The sequence below is a fragment of the Perna viridis genome, chromosome 9 (genome assembly GCF_037379345.1).
Source record: "Perna viridis isolate PV_CMFRI_1.1 ecotype Kerala chromosome 9, ASM3737934v1, whole genome shotgun sequence".
Taxonomy (NCBI): Eukaryota; Metazoa; Mollusca; class Bivalvia; order Mytilida; family Mytilidae; genus Perna; species Perna viridis.
The window spans coordinates 15,304,017-15,326,561 of NC_142453.1; the positions used below are offsets into that span (position 1 = coordinate 15,304,017).

Below are 22,545 nucleotides of genomic sequence, written 5' to 3' on the forward strand. Positions count from 1 at the left end.
TAACAGTGCCATTATCAGTTAGTGCCAGAACCCAGTTTATAAATAGTATTTCTATGAACTAGTACATGTATGAATCAATTTCTTCCTTTAACTATATAGTGAGCAATCGTAATTTATTTGGTTGGTACTGCATTTGAGGTATTGTGGTAATTTGTGAACTACAGAAGAATACTGGATAATCCAACAAGTTACATTTAGGAGCAAAATTTAAAACATTGCGCCGACTATTGATCAATATATATACGTCTTTAAAAAGACTGATCACATAACTAGAACTGCCATTATTCAGAAATTAGGAAAATGGTTTTACGTCAAACCAGAAGCTTTGTAAGCAAATTAAGATCAAACATATCTGTAATAAGTGAACTTCCATCTGAATTATCAACATCTGAGCGAAAGAGACTCGTCATTCTAGGAACAGGATGGGGGAGCTATAGTGTTCTTAAGACCATTGACAAAACAAAATTTGATGTGATAGTTGTTAGTCCAAGGAATCATTTTTTGTTTACACCACTGCTGTGCAGTACAACAGTTGGAACACTTGAATTTAGGTTAGTACTTTTTATAATTGAATTTGTTCGAGGGTGTTTTGGTAGTGTTAAAATACTAATACATCTTAAAAAAAAGTGGGAATTGGTCCAGTTTCTTGAATCAGTTATTGGTGAATCATGATGAACCACAATGACTAGAGTTTATTATATGACAAATATGCAAATATATGAGAATCTTGTAAGTCAGTTCTGGTTTAAAGAAACATAATTTTTGATGTGGCATTTAGGAACAAACCATCATTAAACTAGTCAATCAAAGTGATCTTGAGAGTCATTTTATATCTAGCAAGAGTAATCACCAGGACTGACACCTTCAAAACTGTCAAATAAAGAATACTTTTTCTTCTAGAAAATGTTTAGTTTGGTCTTTGATTTTATATTTTTACTTGTCATTATTGTTTTCATTTTTTGAAACTACACATGCTACATGTGATTTATTTATTCATGTGTATTTCTTGAATGTTGTAGGTCAGTAATTGAGCCTGTTCGCAACACCATTTTTCGACAGCCAGACCATTTTCATTTGTCTTTCGCCACTAGCTTGGATACTAAAAACAAGAAGATTTTCTGTGAGAGTGTTTTAAAGTCCGATCTGAAGTACTCTATAGACTATGACAAACTTGTGATTGGTGTTGGAGCTTTGAGTAACACCTTCAATGTTCCTGGTGTTTCAGAGCATGCTTTCTTCTTAAAGGTAAAATATCTATATATGTATGTATGTTAGTTATTTTCATATATTGCTACCACTAGTTATTTACTCGTGATAAAGCAATGAGGTCATAAAAACCGGATATTTATGATTTGGGGTCAAAGACTTGACTTAGAAACAGAAAAAATACAAAAATTTACACAAATTTACTAAAATAATACACATGGAAACTACTGTAAAAGTGGAAATTTTTGCGGGGTGATATTTTCGCGTTTTACATGTTAAAACCTTTCGCGTGGGGGAAAGTTTCGCGGAAAATTTCTTACCAAAATGTGAAATTTCGCGATCGTTGGAAATAAAATGAAACAGAGTTATCCGTATTTCACTGATTAACCAAGTCCAGGGGTTACCCTAAGGGTTTAAATCTATATTTACGGGTGAACTTTACTAACTACATGTAGTCGTATTTACATCTAAATACAGACGGATTTTGTGGCAATTGAAATGCTTCGTCGATGGCTAGACCAAACTCCGAAAAAAATTGGATTACCAGACCCAACAAAGCATTCTACGCCAGAAAAACAAAAACTTACGGAGTAATTAAATGACATTGTGGAAGTCGAATATGTTGCTAAAACTCCAGGGTCTGAATCAAGGAAAAGAAAACGTGGGGAATATGTTCATTATACTCCAGAACAGAAAGCTAAGATAGCCCGCTACACAATAGAACATGGAGCCACTAGAGCTGCCCGTCACTTTTCTGATACTTTTGGGAAGAAACTTAACGAAAGTACTGTTCGTTCGATGAAATCGTCGTATTTGCTGCAGTCAAAAAACAATAAAGAAACTCTAACTGAAATTGTTCCTAAACCGAGAGGTCGACCGAAGCTTCTTGGTGAGGAATTAAGACACAGAAGTATGTGACTACATTCGTGACCTCCGGGATGAAGGTGGATGTGTGAACACATTAATAGTGCAAAGCATCGGCAGAGGAGTTATGTTGAAAAGAAACAAATCTTCGCTACCCGAATACGGAGGAAAAATTGAACTATCAAGAGAATGGGCTATATCCGTGTTAGACAGGTTGAACTTTAAAAAGAGAAAAGCTACAAAAGGAATAAAACATTTACCAGCAGATTTCGAAGATGTGAAACGGGAATACTTGAATAGAATTGAAACAACTGTGAAAAAATACAACATTCCGGATCAACTGGTCATAAACTGGGATCAAACTGGTAGGCATTTTAATATTTAGAAATATTACAATATCAAACTGGTAGGCATTTTAATATTTAGAAAAATTTCAATATTTAAACAAAATGGCAAAGCAAATCAATGAAAATTTTCTGTTGCAATAATTTGTGTTCATCTGTCAAAATACTATTAAACATTGTCATACGCTGATCTAGCCCACTCTCTGATACCTAACTATTGTCAAATGTTTACAGGTGATTGGTTTTATTGTTAATCCCTCTAATCAGCTGTTTGAAGTGTCACCAATCCCGGTGTATGTTTTTATAACAGTAAACATGTCAGTGATTAGAATTTCATTGACCGTTAATTAAATTTCAGGTCTCAACGTTGTACCAACAAGTGAATGGACAATGGATTTAAAGGGTTCTAAACAAGTGAAAATGGTTGGATTGGGTGACAAAAGACAAATAACTGCTTTATTATCCGTAACTAAATCAGGCCGACTACTGCCGCCGCAGTTGATATATCCCGGTAAAACCGATGCTTGCCATCCGAAAATCACATTCCCAGAGGATTGGGATATAACTCGTACTGAATCGCATTATTGGAGTACAGAAGAAACGATGGTTCGCTTCACAAAAAAAGTCATAATTTCGAACGTCGTGTCAGTTAGAGAGTCTTTACCTGTGACTAAACACGACCAAACAGCTTTAGCCATATTTGATGTTTTCAAGGCACACAGAAGTGAAACATTACTATCACTGTCGAGAAAGTCGGGGATTCGTTATGTTTTTGTGCCTGCAAGTTGTACTGACCAACTGCAGCCTCTCGATCAAATGATCAACAAACGATACAAAGATGACATTAAAAAACAATTTCAACTTTGGTACGCCGATGAGTTTGCTAAAATGTTGAAGGATAGAAAATCCTGCGAAGAACGCAAACACGTGAAAATTGACTTACGAACATCCGTTGCAAAGCCGCTACACGCCAAATGGGTTATTAAATGTCACAAGAAGTTTGAAAAAGAAACTGAATATATTCAGCGATCGTTTGAGGCCATTTGACTCCCCATGTGAACCTCTTATTCTGCACATGCCCAGTGAAAGTATCTGAATGTTGTAAACAGTGATATTTTGACGATTGACATGCATCCTTGACAATATTTTGATTTGTTGCTGTAAATTGTAATAAAATTGATACATGAAATTAAATTACATGTCTTTCAACTTACAAATGAAACAACGTTCTATTAACTGAACATATAAACCTGCATAATCAATGAAAATAACCAAACTAGGACACCCAAAATAATAATGGACATATTTTCGGTGTTCGCTCAAGACCTGAAATAATACATAGAAATTTCAAATAATTCGCGTGGGGGATATTTTCGTGAATATTTTTTTATCGCGAAAGTGGCGAAAATAACCCCCACGCGAAAATTTCCACTTTTACAGTATAGAATAAATGGGTAACCTTGAAACTAGAAGTATGGACCAGGTGCACCTGTAGGGTAAGTATTCTTAGGTTTTTTAGAAACACCTGCCAAGTTGCTCATATGATGTCAAATCTAGGTTAAAAGAAACTAAAAGAAGTCTGTTCTCATGGTGGAGATGCCCACACCATAGCAATCAACAAGTTCATGAAGTCTACTTTTGTGATGACAAATCTTGAGGGAACATAACCTCGTTCCAATAACTAAGCTTATTTGTAAGAAGTTTAGCACAGTACAAACAATCTGTATAGTTTGTCAAGCTCTGGCATGTAAAAAGTCCATACACAGGGACTGAAGGAACATTTGCGCAGACAAATGGAAAAAATTGTTGCTACAGACAATTGAAAAGTGACAGTTTTAAATGAAAATTGAGTCCTCACAATTGTGATGTAGTTTAATAATGAGGTTTCCTCCTTCCTTGATCTAAAATAGTTTGGTCTAGATACATGTCAAGGTATAAAAATAGTTGGTCTAGATGCATGGCAAGATATAAAAAATAGTTGCAGGGGTCGCGCTGGGCTTCGCCAATGTCGCAGTTTGCGATTTTTTATTTGATCTGGCGACAAAAATAACCAATTGGCAATTTTCTTGGCGCCTAAGTTTTCTATAATAAAATTGACTGGAAATTTATCAGCAAGGGATATTTTCTCTAATTATCAAATTATGTTGGCACCTGGTCAGAGTTAACTGACCATGACCAATTTACGACTGAAGGCAATTAACGGTAATTAGACCAGATGACCGTGACTGACAACATCCTCATGGGAGGTGTCAATCAAATGTAAATATATTATTGAGCCAATCAAAACTCTCATCATCTGGTCAAAGGTAAACACATATGGTCTTGTGCACGTGGCTACATACAAGCTTCATAGACCTGTCTAACCATGTGATACATTCAGAAAAAGACTTACCTAATAACAGAATAAATTCAATCCAATTAACAACGATTATCCCATCAGGAAGTGTCTAAACACTTAGAAATTAAAGAGCTGATGAAAGAAAATAGATGACATTTGTTTACACTTTGTCCATGTGACTTTTTGGCGGGAAAATAGGTAAACAAATAGAATGGGGATTCCCAAAATCTAATGAAGGAAATACGATTCCGATACCAAGATAATTAAACAGGGACACAATTAATGGTTCATGGTACAAAATGTAGTTTGTTAGAATTTTATCACGAAAAAAAAAGAAAAGAATCCAGTTTGTTAAATTAAAAAAAAATCAAATTATATTGTAAGATAAATTAGACCATGAAGGACAAAGGTGAAAATGGTTTAAAATCAGGGACTATGTGAGAAAAGTAATAAAGTCCTTGATAGAAATAAAATACCTGTTTCTGGAGTAGTACTTCATTATTTTATGCATATAAAAGTGACAGACTAGAGCTAAAAACCTGCTTCATTCAAGCAACAAGAGTGAATTTTGTGTACATGTATATCATGAGTGGAGAGGTTATTTTGATGAATTGACAAAAATAATTCATCACTGGACTTAATACTCTCATATTTTAAAAAGAAGTATAATTTTTTTGCCTCCCCCCGCCCCCAGGCTCTAATTTCTGGAAATTGGCGACATAAAATGGCAGCTGGAGATTTTTCTGGCGACAGAATTTTGGAAGCCAGAGCAGCCCCTGAGTTGGTTTAGATCCATAGCAAGATATAAAATTAGTTGGTCTAGATACATTGCAAGGTATAAGAAAGCAGGTCTAGATACCTGGCAAGATATAAAAATAGTTGGTCTAGGTATATGGCAAGATATAAAAATAGTTGGTCTAGATACATGGCAAGATATAAAAATAGTTGGTCTAGATTCCTGGCAAGATATAAAAATAGTTGTTCTAGGTATATGGCAAGATATAAAATAGTTGGTCTAGTTACATGACAAGATATAAAAAGATTCCTGACAAGATATTTCAGTTCCATATTACTTGTTACTACCGGTGGTAACTATAAAATATTGAATAATATTACAAAACATATCAAAAGATTTTAATAGGGGGTCTGTGATTTAATTTAATTTTTGCCTGAATAATTCATTAGATTATAATGTTCCTACAAAAGGGTATGTTCCAAGTTGGAATCCTGACCATAGGGGAATGTAAGTAATTTTCTTGGATTAAAAAGTCATATTAAATTTATACTGGAACATATTTCAGGAGATAGCTGATGCTAGAAGGATCCGTGAAAGATTACTTCGTAATTTTGAGCTTGCTGTACAACCTGGAATAGAAGATGCAGAGGCTGAGAGATTACTTCATACCATTATTGTAGGAGGGGGTCCAACAGGTGTTGAGTTTGGAGCTGAACTGTATGACTTCATTGAACAGGTATTTTTATCACTTATCATATGTATAGTAATAGTAAAAATAGCGGTTTTCTGCACCTGTATTCATGCATTCGTTAGTTTGGAAAAAATTCAAAACACATCACATTTTATTGAGATTGCAGTATGTCTAGGTGAAAGATGTAATAAACAGAATATGATATTGGTCTTTTTGTATCGTGTCCTGGTTTAACCTGATTCCAGTGCAAAGGTGAAATTCTTGGTCATGCATACATTTAATTATTATCAGACTTTCTGTTTATATTATTGTCGGTTAAAAATTAATATTGAAATTTGAATTTAATTTTGAATGCATATTAGGATTTGAAGGTAGTAGGTAAATCACAATGGCAAACTTGTACAAAGAATATTATACCATGGCCCGGTTTCATAAAAAAAATTCTCAAATTAAAATTTTCATCTGATCCTTCAGTTTTTCTCAAAACTTCAATTTCAAGCAATCTGATTGTTTGAATTTGGGTTGAGGAAGGAATTGAGGAAAATTTCAATTTGAGATTTTTTTATGAAGCTGGCCCCATATATGGAATGTTGAGCTGATTTGAAAATGATCATAAACACCTCTTGACCTGACTTTGATGATGTTTGGTCTACACCTACAGGCCTTTGTTCTTCATTATGAAATATCAAAATTTCTAATTGAACCAAAATGAGGTATATACTGGACGGTGGTTAAACAAGTATACTATATGCTATTCAAGTTATGTGGTGGAATACATAAACTGTTTGACAATGATTCTGGCTGACAAGAAATTTTTTCACAAGATAATAGCTAGGATACAAATCTTCTATTTTTTATGTGATTCGGTTGGTTGGTATGCACCAAAGTCCCTATTGCATTTCAATGAGTTTCACATTGATATAAAAATTAAGAAGATCTATATAAAATACATGTACTATTTTTTAAATAAGGATTTGTAATGGAAACATGGATAGAACAAAAAACTATGTCAAGAGAATTGATGCCTTTATGTGTTTTGTTTAATTTGTTAAAAGTTATCATTGCTACATGTAAGTTGGTAGATATGGTCAAGGTCAAGCACTCTTATGACTGCTGAGGCATTTTTTTTTTTATATTTTAAAGACAAAACATAGAAAACAATGAAAAAAAACAACAAACAACAGACAGGAAACAACTTGAACCCAACCAAAAACTAGTACAATGGACCAGGTGTATTGGTAGGGTAATAATTATAAGTTCATATCTATTGCAGGATATTGCAAGACTTTACAAGAAGAAGAAGGAATTCGTACATGTGACATTGGTAGAATCTAATCAGATTTTAGCATCTTTTGATGAAAGTCTCAGGAAATATGCTGAGAAGAAGCTTAATGAAAGATCCAGATTTAAACTGAAGAAGTCAATAGTTACAGGTATATGTAATGCTGTAGATTCTTGAAGTTTTGGCTGTTGACATAATGACATTAAGACTGAGTTTTCTTCAGGAATAAATACAACTCAGGCATAATGATAATATGGAACAATGTTTAAATCAGAGCTATATAGCACCAACAAGATGTATCTGAATAAAATTTACACAGTGCTACATGTAAATAAGTTACTGTAAACTAATTTTTTTTGTGGCTAATTTTTGCGGATTCTGTCATTTGAACATATTTGCAGGTATAGATTTTCGCGGTTTCAAAAAATGATAAGTGTTCTATAGTGTTAAAACTCAATTTTGCTGGTACTATTTTTTTAGCTTTTCTGTCCACTGCAAAAATAGCAAAAATCAGTACACCACGAAAATTAATACTTTTACAGTACACAGGAAGTTTTGCAACTTGTCTTCATATTTTTGGAAACATACGTGTACATGAATGTTTAAAACTGGTATGTAAAAAATGTCGTTTTGTGCATGTAAAACAGATATATGCTTTCAAAGACCATACGAAAATCACATATCCTTGATATATTGAATAATAATGAAAACACATGTTTACTGTATGATTTTGGTAGAGGTGATTCATGGTGTAGAAAAAACCCACTAAACAAATGATGCATTTTATACCCCATGCAACGAAGTTGTGAAGGGTATAATGTTTTTGACCTGTCCGTTCATTGTGTCATCCATCGGTCTGTCAGTCCATCTTCAGATTTCCAGACTTTTTAGCTCACCTGGCCAAAGGCCATGTGAGCTTTTGCCATCACTTGGCGTCCGTCATCCGTCCGTCCGTAAACTTTTACATTTCAATCTTCTTCTCTGAAACCACAGGGCCAAATAAAACCAAACTTGACACAAATGTTCACTGGTATGAGGGGATGAAAGTTTGTGATTTTGGTGCCGATCGGAAATTCAAGATGGCCGCCACCGAGGATCTTAGTTTAACATTGGACCCTATGGGAGAAACATGTAAAAATCTTCTTCTCGGAAACCACTTGACCAAATTAAACAAAACTTGACACAAATGTTCACTGATATGAGCGAATGAAAGTTTGTGATTTTGGTGCCAATCGGAAATTCAAAATGGCCGCCACCGAGGATCTTAGTTTAACATTGGACCCTATGGGAAAAACATGTAAACATCTTCTTCTCGGAAACCACTTGACCAAATTAAACAAAACTTGACACTATTAAATGTTCACTGATATGAGGGGATGAAAGTTTGTGATTTTGGTGGCGATCAGAAATTCAAGATGGCCGCCACCGAGGATCTTAGTTTAACATTGGACCCTATGGGAAAAACATGTAAAAATCTTCTTCTCGGAAACCGCTTGACCAAATTAAACAAAACTTGACACAAATGTTCACTTTTATGAAGGGATGTAAGTTTGTGATTTTGGTGCCAATCGGAAATTCAAAATGGCCGCCACCGAGGATCTTACTTTAACATTGGACCCTATGAGAAAAACATGTAAAAATCTTTTTCTCGGAAACCGCTTAACCAAATGAAACAAAACTGGAAACAAATGATCGTTGGCATGAGGAGATGAAAGCTTGTGATTCTTTTGCCATTTCAAAATGGCTGCCACTGTGGATCTTAACTTAACATTGGAGCCTATCGGAAAAACATGTCTGAAACCACTGGGCCAAATGAAACCATACTTGACAACAAACAATTGTTTACTAAGGGTAAAAAAAAAGCAATAGCCCCCCCCCCACACACACACACACACACAAATAAAAATTTAATGGTAGTTGCCTTATAGAAATATGTAGTGAAAGTATGTCCTTAGTAGTATTATGTAGGTACAATAATTTGACAGGTTTTATATGCTGACTGGGCATTTATTGCAGTTCATAAAATTAAATGAATGTTCATAGTACTGAACTATATTGGTGGAAAACTCTAACCATACTTGTAGACAAGTTGAATTTACATCTTGTTTTACTTTTTTGTCCAAAGTATACTTGATTAAATGTTAAGACTGTACTTGCTATTGTTGGTCATGTACCAATAAACATTGATTTATTATAGGCATCAGAGGGTCTTAACTGGGAACTATAAAAACTAGCTTCCCTGTAGATTTGATTCAATGTTTGTTGGTCTCAATGGGATGGCTGTATTCTCATACACATGCTTCAATGTAAGTTATCATTTGTTTAGAAAGTTCGTTGACAAAATCATAGTTTTCAGAAAGTTATTGGATGGTGCTCCGAGATTGGAGGACCATACAAAAAGCTATGTTAGATTAAAAAAAAATATTTGCTATGTCTATCATTTATACTATTAATTTATTTAATAAGATTAGTTTTTTAGCAAAGTAATCATGTTGGAGGCTAAGAAACGCTGTGTTTTGCAGAAATTTCATGGATTCCGCAAAACAATGGCAATTTCTGCATTTTTAAAGGCCTGGTTCCGGATTTTAGTATGTTGGGGTTGCAAACTATGCATTATGTCCCCTTTCCAACCTGTCCCATGCAATAATTCCTGTTTACCAATGCTTTAAATTGCAAGAAAATCTTCATCTAAGGAAAATTCCTTGTAAATTTACACAAAATTATATGAAATATTTAGCAAGTAATTAAACCAGGTGAGCGATACAGGCTCACGTGAGCCTCTGGTTTTCTAAACACTTGCAGATATTGACATGATTTTTGGAATATAAGTTCATCATGATAAGTTACAGGTCAAGTTTAACTTTTGTTTAGCTCCGATGGTTTTTACCAAAATTACGGGCCTTGAACTTAATAAAATTCACAGAAATAACAGTTTTCCAGACTTTTTTCCCAAACTCTTGGAGATATTGACGTGATTTTTGATATATAAGTTCACCATGATAAGTTATAGGTCAAGTTTAAGTTTCGTTGTGCTCTTGTGATTTTTACTGAAATAGCGGGCCTTGAATTTGGCAAAATTCACAGAAATAACAGTTTTCCTGACTTTTTTTCTAAACACTTGGAGATATTAACATGATTTTTAGTATTTAAATTCACCATGATGAGTTACAGGACAAGGTTGTAGTTAGTTTTGCTCTAATGATTTTTACTAAAATTACAGGCCTTGAATTGAGCTAAATTCACAGAAATAACTTCCATTTTGAGTAACAGATTTAGTTAAGTTAGAAGATAAACATCTAAAGCCTAAAAAATACTCTTATTCCTTTTTTTATCGGGGTCCTTCTACATGTGTTTCTCTTACAAAGAAATTTTCTTTAGTATCCAACATGGCGACATGTGGGTTATGTGAACACGCTCACTAAAATTTGGTCTACTTATGCTATATTTTTACCTAACAATAGTCCGTTCTGTATTCATACTGCAGAAAACCTTACCTTCATATCCCACTAAAATCAACAAAATTAAACCAAATCAAGAATGATAACTCGTACAAATTCTAAATCAGAAATAAAAGTGAATTTTGTTGGGTTTTTTTTATGCATGAATCATTTTCTGTCTGATTTTTATAAAGATTGCTACTTTATACCCTGATAATTCTTTTCATTGATTATTTTACTGGTTTCAGAGGTGAAGTCTGACTGTGTGGTATTAAACAATGGGGACATTATACCCTGTGGTATGGTAGTATGGAGTGGGGGTATAGCCCCACGTCAGTTTGTTAAAGATCTGGATGTTCCTAAAAATAAACAGGGTCAGGTACATTTAGATTTATCTAATGTCTATTATTTATAGACAGTGGGGCTTATGCTATTTGGCAATTTGGGCGAAATAGTTGCCTTGGAGTTGCTCACGTTGTCCTCAGACGACACCAAAAGTAAAGTGAAGTCGCCCTCTCATTTTCAGACATCACCCATCATCGGGACTGTACTCCGTCTTTTAGCGGTATTTTGACCAGAGTTATCGTTCTTCTGATAACAATTCAGACAAAAATGGCACCCGTTCGAGAAAATGAATTGTAAAAATTTTCAAAATGTATTGAATTATTGGTTACAAGCAAGTATTTTCATCAGCTTTTTGTTTCAGAAGTTAAAGACATGATACGGAATGAACAGTCTTTTCTTCAGCTTACAATAACTCATGTTATACCGTTCAAATTTCATTACGAAACATGCAAATTTGTCATGCAAGTTCTTTGGACTTTGGTTAAATTTATCTCAGTTGATAATTCTGTAGAAAACCCGAAGTGTTTCTTTCGATATTCATGTTTCATAATAGAACAGTCAATTTGCCATTTCGACGAAACTGGAAGCGACCACTACAATATGTGTAAATAAAGTTTCAGTCTTGATTTGTCAATAAAATTTTAACATGATTGTTGATGCTTTTGGTCAACTTATATCAAAAGACTGGATATTTTGAACAAGAAATCATTATGTCAGTATTATATGTAAGTGGGGTCAGGGAAAAAAACAAAAAAAATGAAAATTCAAACAGAATATCACTGCCTGAAATTTTGCCTGTACTGCTGAGAAAGACAAAATCAATAGGACAATGCATTACAAGCTTCGCTTTGCTCAATCTGATATTGATTTTGCTGTAATAATTTTGGTAAGGGGAGAGGTAAAGATAAGAATTTAAATTTCATGAATATATGATACAGTCAATCATTCAGCCAGCAGGCTGATCTCATTTTGTCCAAACCAAATATTTAGTAACTTACATACGTAGTTTAAAGAAAAATTAACATTATCTCATGAAAAGATAATGAATATATGAAAATGCTTGCTTACATTGTGTGCATGATAAGTAACATATAACACATAAAATTTTAAAAAGCATTTGTAAATGATGCACGTCACATTCACTTCTCCCTGTTCATCCCCACTTCTCCCTAGTGTCTCTCTGAAAGAGAAGTCACTTTTCCCTGTTTTTCTCAAGTAGCTTGAGCCCTGTAGACACATATTTGATTTTTATGTTATTATAAATGCATTCAGTGATATATGCAAGGATCAATTAAAATTACATCATGTGTCAAATCCCCCTTTAAAATTAAAATGACTGTTTAACTTGAAACAAATGAGTCAATGCAACATGACCCACGAAATTAGAAATGAATTATTAGAGTAAGGTATAAAATGCAGTTTGAGTGTCTTTTTGACTGTTGTTTCCCTGACAAATTGATCATTTAACTGGAGGGTAATTGATTCATTGAATCATAATCTGGATTATTCTCTGATCTATATTTACCTCAATTGTTGAGATCATTGAACCTTTGAACAAAGATAATATATCAAATGTATGTCTCCTGCTTCAAAAGAGAGGGGATTTACTGTTACACCCTTGTCCGTGTTTCCATCTGTAACAATTTTTTCCCTGTCACAGTTTTCTCAGCAACTTCTTGTTTATCGAGGATTTCGTTTATTTTCCTTATATTGTGATTGAAAGTTGGGGTATCACTATTGAGCCAATGCTAACAAATTTGTAATAAGCCTTTGGTCTCTTTCAGAAAGTTTGATAATTTTGTATAAATGTCTTTGATACTGTGACTTCATTGATATCAATTGGTTCACATTCTGTGATTCAATAATCTGAAACTAAATAACATTTTGATTAAGGATGAAATCTTAATTTTTGAATGAAATAAGTTAGAAATTTAAAAATTACATGGACTGTTTTAATTTCTGGCTAAAACTTTGGGTCACTTTGTGTTTATTCATAAACTGATTCGGGGTTCATAAAACAATCCTTGAATAAAGTCATAATTGTTGAAAACATAAACAAAATTTTCATTCTTTGTTTTAACACATTTTTCTCTTCAGATAATGACAGACAGATATTTACATGTTCTGGGAGATGAAAGTAAAAGTGTGTTTGCTCTAGGAGACTGTGCTGACATTCACGATATGCCCCTGCCTTGTACTGCTCAGGTGTATAATCATATCATTTTTAGGAGAAAACAATACTTTTCAGTAGTATGAGAATTGTATATTAAATTATCTATAAATTCAGCCGCAAGCCTTATGAGCCAGTGAAATCATAGTGAAATATGTTTAATGCTACACTTTATTATTCCACTAGATATTGTGAAATACTAGAAACAAGAGTCCAAAAAAGCCAGGAAAATTGTTATAAAAAGTTGATCCAATTTTGTGGGTGTATGTTATGTTTCCCTTAATTGAGAAGAAAACTGACAAGATTTATGACTTGTCTAAAATATCTTCTTCCACTCTATTTCATCATTTTTTGAAATTTTTGCTAAATGAGGGTAGACAGCAATGATGGTTTCTCTATCCTCCATCTGTATTTACTTAATGCAGAGGGGTATCCTTCTCTTATTTTTACTCCATTAAGTTGTTGAATGGACAAACTTTCACTGAATCTTATTAAACATCAAAATGTTCACCCTCTAATGTGAATCTTTTTGGGAAGTTTTTTTTGTTTGCTATTTTATGAATATAGGGTACCCAACTTCTATCCAAATCTCCTCTTACATCACTGAATGGAATTTAATGTTATTTGAACATGATCTGATTACATATTCCCATTGTTATGGTTCCCATACCACTGGGAAAACAGGAAAAATTATTGCATTGAAAATGGTTCAGGAAAATCCCTAAAGCAGAAGTTATGAAAAGATTGATTACTTCCCTTGTGCCTAAATCATTCATCCCTTTTCTTTTGTATGTGGAATATTCTTTTTGGTCACAATGTGGCCCAATTTCAGTTAGACGAGTCAGGCTGAATTTGCAGTCATGTTTTTGTTTGTTCTGTTTTGTCAAGTTGAAGGCAATGTTTGATAAGAATCGTGGTGCACACATTTTTTTTTTCTGTAAATGAGTGTATTGTTGGTGAGAATGAATTTTAACTTAACTTAAAACTATGGTGGTCTTTATGGAAATCTTCTGAAACCTATAGATTTTCAGTATTGTAAGTAAATGGTCTTAGTCACAGTGCAGTCAGACAATTTCTGTATCATGTAAATTAGTCATCTTTTGGCTTATATTAATTATCAATCAGTGAAGCCAGCCTCATTCAGAAAGCTCTTTATAATAATAATAATAATAATATAATAATAAAATCTTTATTTCAAGAGGGTTACACAGTTAGTTTACAAGCGAATCTTCCCTGAGGCCCTCACACACAAAAACTATATCAACTAGAAATTAAAAAATAAACAACACAACACAAAAACAAAAGCTGATTTGACAATACCAAATCACTTCAAGATAATACATTATAGAACATTAAAAAACAGTGTAAGCAGCAACAATTTTCTCTTTTAAGATACTCTATTCAAAAGTGTTAAGGTACTTCTTTAGATTGATTTTGAATGAGTTGCCAGTGGCTTGATTAAGTAAATGTTTGGGTAACTTATTCCACAAGACAGAATCAGAATATATGAATGAATGTCTTTCGCTGGCCAAGTCAATCTTTCTTGTAGTATTAATCTAGAGTTGTAACTTAGTACACAGTGTATGGTAGTATGGGACACCTCATCAAGGTGTTGCTATGAAGGATAGAAGATCAAATTAACAAATCAATATTATACAAATGTCTCACATTTTGATGACCCTATTGGCTACACTGCTCAATTGGATCAAATTGATACAGGGAAGATAATGTAAGCATAGAAGGGTCTGAAAAATTCCCAATGATGTTAGAACTGTCAAATTTGCAAAGCAAATTTTTGGTTGTTCCCTCTGCGGGACTCGAACTTGTACCACTATGACATCTATGGCAACTCTGCCTGCACAAAGTCCAGCGCCCTAGACCATTCGGCCAGCTAGGCTACCGTATATAAAAATATAGGTTTGGTTTGCCCGGTCATTCCTCCAGATAAGATTAATCTAAGGCAGTAACTTAGTACACAATGTATGGTATAAGTACAGGACAGCTCATTTAGGTGTTGTTTTGAAGGATAGAGGATCAAATTAACAAAACCAATATTATACAAACATCTCAGAATGTGACGACTCTACAGCGGTACGACTTCGAGTCCAACTCCCATGGAGGGACAACAAAAAATTTGCTTTGCAAATTTGACATACATATATATATATATACTTATCACTGTAATTTTAAATTTAAACTGGTTTTATGTAGGTTGCAGAAAGAGAAGGGAGATATTTAGCCAGAATGTTTAACCATGGTAAAGAGTTTGCAGAGCCCTTTCAGTTTCAGAGCATGGGAATGTTAGCCTATATTGGCAAATATCAGGCTTTAACTGATGTCAAACAGATTAAAATGCAAGGTCAGTATTAAAGCACTCCAAAACATGAGTTTGTTCCTTTCATCCTTCAGCACCTGCATACGGCGTTTTCATATCACAACTCATACACTATGCTAGAGCTTTTTGTTTTCACACTTGACTTCTTACAAATAGGCTTTTGGAACAGGGTTATGTAGCTAGAATATTGAAGTCATCACTACTGAAGTCATTAACTCGTGGATCATTATAGGGTATCCATCTGCACCACAAAAACTGATTTGTTCGACTTTTCATAGTTTTCCTTTCCCCTTTCTTCTACTCTGGACTTGAATTTTTATGAGCAACTCGGTGGGTGTTTCCAGAAATGCAGGGGACGTTTACCCTACCAATGCACCTGGTCCACGCTCCCAGGTTTTAGTGGAGTCCAAGTTGCTCATTTACTTTTGTTACTTAGTATGTGTTATTTTATGTTCTTTGTTGTGTGTGTCTGTTTTCCATGTCAGATTGTTGTCCCTGGACTACATTCGCCAGAATCTTGGTTCCCTTGATGGCTATTTAATGCATTGGAATTTCTTTATTTGCTCATTATTTTGTTACTTAGTATGTATTATTTTGGTTATCTTATGTTCTTTGTTGTGTGTGACTGTTTTCCATGTCTGATCTTTGTCCCCAGGATTTACATTCTTTGATTTCTGCTAGAGTCTTTGTTCCCTTGATTACTCTTGCATGAAGGTGCATGCAAAAGAAGTATATACAATATTTTTATTTAAAACATCTAGATTCTGAGTTTTCATGTAGAAAGTCTTTGTTGATTGTCGTCCAATGGTGAAAGCAGGTCTAGAACTCTGTAACACAAAAAGTATTAAATGATAATAAAACAACTTTATGAAGTATTTATATACATATTGAATGTGTTTCTCCTGTTATGGAAAAATTTGATAATTTTTTTCTTACATTTTCAGCTTTTTGTTTTTTACCCATTTAATTTTTGGTCACTTTTTATAGTGGATGGTACTTGTAACCAAAAACATATTAAATAAATGAATGTTATTAAATCCTTCCACCATTTTTCTATATTTGTTGATAATGTGCACCTCCTGTTATGGAGAAATTTGATTAATTTTTTCGTACATTTTAGCATGTTGAACTTACCCATTTTTATTCATTTAATGGACGGTACCTACTTTGTAATCTATAACCCCAAAAAGTATTAAATGATTATTATTCAAATTTTGCACCGTGATTCTATACATATTGCAGGAAAGTTTTATTTTTTTTGTAAGTGGATGCATTGTGTTTAATATCCGTAATCTTGGCCTGTACAGACGGCTTATAATCTTGTAAGGTTAAAAGCTCAAGTGTAGATTTCATGTGATTTTCATACCCGTTTTTTTTTGTGTGTGTTTATTTTAGGATTTACGTCTTGGTTGGTGTGGAGATCAGCCTACCTCACAAGACTTGGCAGCTGGCGATTGAGAATGCAGGTCCCTATTGACTGGTTAAAAACACTGTTGTATGGTCGTGATATATCTCGATTTGAGTAATTAAGGATAGAGTTCAATTTTTAAGAGCAACAATTATTGAAATACATGTATATATTTATGTATTTTTAGTACATTTGTAGTAGAATTACATATTTGAATGAATTTATCTATTTCAGGGTGATTAAAATTGTTTTAAATCAGCATTGCAATATAGATCTTAAAAGTATCATAATTATTTAATGCTTTCAAATGTAATTACAGTTGATATTTGAAATTTGATTGCACTGTAAGTGTTAGATGTTCTAATATGATTAATGCCTGATTTGTTTGTCTGATAGGCAGAAATTTACCGGTAATAATCTGCATTTTGACAAATTTTTATTGCATTAAGTAGCAATCTTTATAAAAAAAAATCAGACAGGAGTTGGGTTCATGCATATCGAAAACCCACCAAATTATATTTTTTGACTCAGAATCAGTTACAGACCACAAAACCAGTCTTAGTTTTTTATTTGATTGTTGGACTTAGGAGGTAAAAAATTATGTAGATTGTGTATGAAATCGGCATTACGCAAGAGTTATCAATTTTGGTTGATTTAAGAGCAAGATGAATGTTTGGTTTTCTCAAACCTGCAGATCTGAATATACATTTTAGAAAGGATTATTCTTACCAAAAAAAGATGATGTGTAGACCTAAAAAAAAACATTGCATTTTCAGTGGGTTTTTCTACACTATGAATCACCTCTACCATATGCAGTGTCTGAAAATTTCATGAATTGGTACTTAAATAAGATTCCAAAGCTGGCTATTGTGAACATTTTACCCAGATTTTCATACTACAAGAGAGATTTACATGAAAGTTTTGGTGAAAAGTTCTTTTTACATGAATGATCTTTTTATTATATATATTCCTTTATTCTGTGATGTTTTTGAAATATCGATTGATTTACTTCATCAATTTTGAATAAAATATATTTTTTAGATGTTACAGTTTTTGTTGCCGTCAAGTCCAAGTTAAATACAATGCAAAAGTTAATACATGCAATCAGATTTGAAAATACCATGAATACTTGTACAATATAGCAGGTAATTTGGATGGTGCGAAGTTTCAAGATTTTTTTTACAAGTTGAGGTATAATGGCATAGGGTTGTTGTCATCTGTAATTACATAAATGGGAATAATACTATTGCACCAATTACATATTCTTAGAGGTGTCATTTGCACCATGCACATACATTAAGCCATGTGAACTGTTACCGTCACTTGGTGTTTGTTGTCGTCTGTTGTCATCTTCTGACATTATTTTTTCTTCAAAAATCTCCTCTATGGATTATTGTCTAGTTTGGTGACCAGCATCCTTAGGGTATTGGAAATTTTGTTGATTATTTAGATCAAGTGTAAAATATGGCTGTTTTTAGATCACAGGGGTCAAGTCACCAATTTCTACATATATCTCAAAAACCATAAGAGATATTGGAGAATATTCAGCTTTAAGAGCTCTGCAAAGTCACCTTTGGGTCAAAGCTATAGGAAGACTACTTAAATGAGGTATTGCCCTTAATTGGTGGAAAATAACATTTTTTGCAGTTTTTAGCCAATATCATGAACTATAACAGACAGAAAAAAAACTTAAAATTGATGAAATGATCTTCGTGAAAAGGCCTATAAAAATCTTCATTGGGTTGAAGCTGTAGGATGAGACCTTACTATAGTTATTGCCTAGAAAAGCAAGAGTGATTCGGGCTCCTGGAAGAGTAATCAAGGGAACCAAGGTTCTAGCAGTAATCAAAAGAATGTAATCCAGGGACAAAGACCAGACATGGAAAACAGACATACACAACTAAGGACATAAAGTAACTAAAATAATACATACAAAGTAACAAAAGTGAATGAGCAACTCGGACCCCACTGAAAACTCGGATTGTGGACCAGGTGCACCGGTAGGGTAGGGTGGAAGCCTTTAGTTAATTGTGTCAAAATGGGAAAATCATTTGCAAAAATCTACCTGTGCACGAGTTGCAATTAATATATACCTAGAATATATGCAAGTATGTATTGTAAAAAGTGGTCAGGAGAAACTCGAGGTTAAGATGGAGGTGTATTAAGGATGAAACTATTCATTGCAATATTGATGTATCTCAATACTTTTGGTCACAATACAATACAATACAATGAGTTTTCAATACGATACAAAACAGGTCGAAAGATGACTTTTTTTTATTGATAAAATAACTGCAAATATTAAAGTAGGACATGTTTTGTGTGTCTTTATTTAGATCAAAGGTATAGACTCTAATAATGATACCTGGCTTCAAGAAAATTCATCATTGACATTTTTAAATATGTTGAATATTTTTTATTCCAAATTGAAGAAAATATATAGGACAACATGATGTTGTGTATTGTATCGCCACACTTGTATCATGATATGTATCGTATCGTGAGGTAGGTGTATCGTTAAAGCCCTAATACAAGAAATAAACAAAATTGCCCAGTTACAGAATATACTAATTTGATGTACCTAGAGAATGTTAGGAACATCCACATGAGATCAACATAGGAGATTAGAGCATCAAAAACTAAGAATAACATATACAAGAAAGGCAACAGAAATGATACCTGGGAGACCATTAAGGATCATATGTTTTCAGTTGCTTTAAATGGATGAAGAGCAATAATGGAATTTGTAATTATTCAAAGGTTTACCACAATTCATTTCATGCTTATAAATTTACTCTATATTATTCATCTTTAGTCATATTGACTCAATCAAACACTTGATTTATGGTGCAAATGGGTTTTATGTTTGTAAGAAGTAGCGCAAAGGGACACAAAATTGGAGCAAACAGATTTCTCCACCCATCCATACTAGTTTGTTGTTTAATAACAAGGTTCAATACCAAAAAGGAAGTGTATATTAATTTTTGAGATTATGGCCCCAACTGTTTTAGAATTGGGGGCCAAAAACAAGCACTCCTTAACATTTAACTTAATTATTTAACTTGAGTATAACCATATGGATCCCTATGAAATTGTACAAGGTTAGGCTAGTATTAAATTATAGTGTCATGACTACAACCATTGAGGAATAAAGCCCCCCCCCAAAAAAAAAAAAAAAAAAAAAAAAGAAATATTTACTCTGAAACTTATTGATCAATTGTAATGAAACTTTGCATGGTTTTTGCACGAACTGATTGTTTAAAATTGTTCATCGATCAAAAAACATGGACGTCTTTACTGAAAATAGAACATATGGGTCAACAAAGATGGAAGCTACCAGTACTCATTAGATAAACATAATATTGTGAGTTGACTGGCAGTAGGCAACAATTTTTAAAATGGCCTCCATTTTGACTGGTTGCTCAGATTCCAATAATTATTTGTTTCTTCAGAAAACATGGTATTCTAAGTTGAATGGTAATGACGAAAATTCGTTCTGGATGGCAGTTTTCGTAATGACTGCCATTTTTCTGCTGATTTTTGTATTTGCTTTGATTTCAACATGTTTGGATTATATTGTAAACATGGTCTCCCGTATTGAATGGTGATGATGAAAATGTTGTATAGCCATTATTTAACTTCATACTATGTTTGTGTTTAGCAAATGTATAGTGGGTTAATACCCCTCTTCTCCCCCACTGACCTCCATCAATATTTGTTCTTTTTCAGTAATTTTTTTGTCAAACATGGTAACAAAGCATGATACCTTTACTTACTTAGTTAAAAAGAGCATGATTTGCCAGGTGAGCTATAAGTCTCTTTGAAAGCCTTTTTTCTGGTTTCTAGGATAAAGTTTATTTATGTATCTCTATGAAATCATACTTTAAGGTTCCATGCCACTAATGGGAAGTTTTGTTGGATCAAAAACCAGGCCATGGGACTTGACAAATTTGGTTTTGAATAACATTTCATCCATTTTATATCATACATACATCCTTTCTCAAAGTTTTGATTAACTTCAACAATTAAAGAGATATAAATTACATAGAAAACACTGAAATCCACAGAAGAAGGGAGATAACTCTCTATTTTGGGCAAAATTTAATTGCTTTATAAGGGAACTTTAAAACTAATTTCTGAGCAGTCTATTGTCAATAAAAATAAATACAAATAAAAAAAATTGTACTAAATGTATATTTGACATACAATGTACATATGTGGTAAAAATTATATTGGAATAAAAAACTAAGTGAAAGAAATTATGATGTGTCACCAGTATCATAGGATTTACCTGATTTTCACATGGATAGTTTTTAATCACATTTAATACTATCAAAATTCAGTGTATCAAGTTTCAACAAGAAACCTGTGAGCAATAGCTCACTAATGACACCACTGCTTTCATTCATAAGGAATAAGGAAAAATAAAGAAAGTCCTTGGTAAACGGGAAGTTGTTGTAAAACTTTTACGAAAATGAATTCTATCATATGCCTTACCTACAGGAAGAATGTATTAAAATTTCAAGCAGCTGTGATGAGAAGTTCCTTCGGGGGAGTGAGGGTATGTGTATCTATATTTATCCAAACTGATCAGTATTGGACCTCTGTCATGTAAAGCATTTTATTCAAAACTAGAGCCTCTAGAGAGCCTGAATCGCTCACCTGGTCAAAATAGTCTTTTTAGATTTGTGAAGCTGGACTTATGACCTTACCGTAGTATTGTCACAAGAATCATTCAATCAATACAGAGCATCTTAGTTATCCATCCGGTTTTCATATTATGAAATAAATCTCTAATTGTTGTTATTTTTTTCTGTTCAAGGGCAACAACTCCAACATTAAGCCAGAGATCTCAATGAAAATTTCAGCATAAGTTGGTCTATTAACCATGCTGATCAATTTTCTTCCTAGAAAATTAGGCTTAACTCATTGGTTTTCAAGTTATTTCAACAAGTTGTCAATTTTTATTAGTGGTGGCCATATTTTCGACAAATAAAAAATTGTCAATATCCTAACAAACATTCATGCAATGTTTGGTTACAATCTATCTTACAATTTGTCTAAGAGGAGATTTCAAATAAAAAATCCATTACAGGACCCATAACTCATTCCTTTGTCAAAGGATCTTTCTTAAAATTTTGGCATTCACATACATGTAGGTAATCCCATCATGCTGAACAATTTTAATCCCTGCCAGACTTTAGCCAAACCCAACTGTTTTTGAGTTATTGACCCCTATGGTCTATTTTTAGTATCAGCAGCCATGTTTTTTGCCAAATCAAAAATTCCCACATATGGATTGTTAAAATTACCCTAAAGAACATTCATGCAAAGTTTGGTTACAATCTATAGAGTAGTTTCAGAGGAGACGATGGAAGAAATTTACGGA

General features: G+C 33.3%; 1 protein-coding gene across 2 annotated transcripts; it reads left to right on the plus strand.

The window, feature by feature from the left end:
* The first annotated feature begins 300 nt into the window (after positions 1-300).
* Positions 301-18,198, plus strand: LOC148606934 (uncharacterized). 2 transcript variants are annotated; one of them, XM_088545442.1, is made up of 8 exons: positions 301-551; positions 1,020-1,245; positions 6,054-6,224; positions 7,453-7,612; positions 11,147-11,277; positions 13,341-13,448; positions 15,625-15,772; positions 17,144-18,198. In XM_088545442.1, exons 1-8 carry the CDS (start codon positions 301-303, stop codon positions 17,272-17,274), a joined length of 1,326 nt encoding a protein of 441 aa, XP_088401568.1. In that variant the 3' UTR covers positions 17,275-18,198. The 2 variants fall into 2 exon arrangements, with proteins under 2 accessions (XP_088401568.1, XP_088401569.1); XM_088545443.1 differs by lacking the exon at positions 13,341-13,448.
* The last annotated feature ends 4,347 nt before the right edge of the window (positions 18,199-22,545 follow it).

Excerpts from the sequence above, each read along its gene's own strand:
- LOC148606934 (XM_088545442.1), top strand. The coding sequence starts at position 301 with ATGGTTTTACGTCAAACCAGAAGCTTTGTAAGCAAATTAAGATCAAAC. Across the intron at positions 1,246-6,053 it reads AGCATGCTTTCTTCTTAAAG|GAGATAGCTGATGCTAGAAG; the intron begins GTAAAATATCTA and ends AACATATTTCAG. Across the intron at positions 6,225-7,452 it reads TGTATGACTTCATTGAACAG|GATATTGCAAGACTTTACAA; the intron begins GTATTTTTATCA and ends TATCTATTGCAG.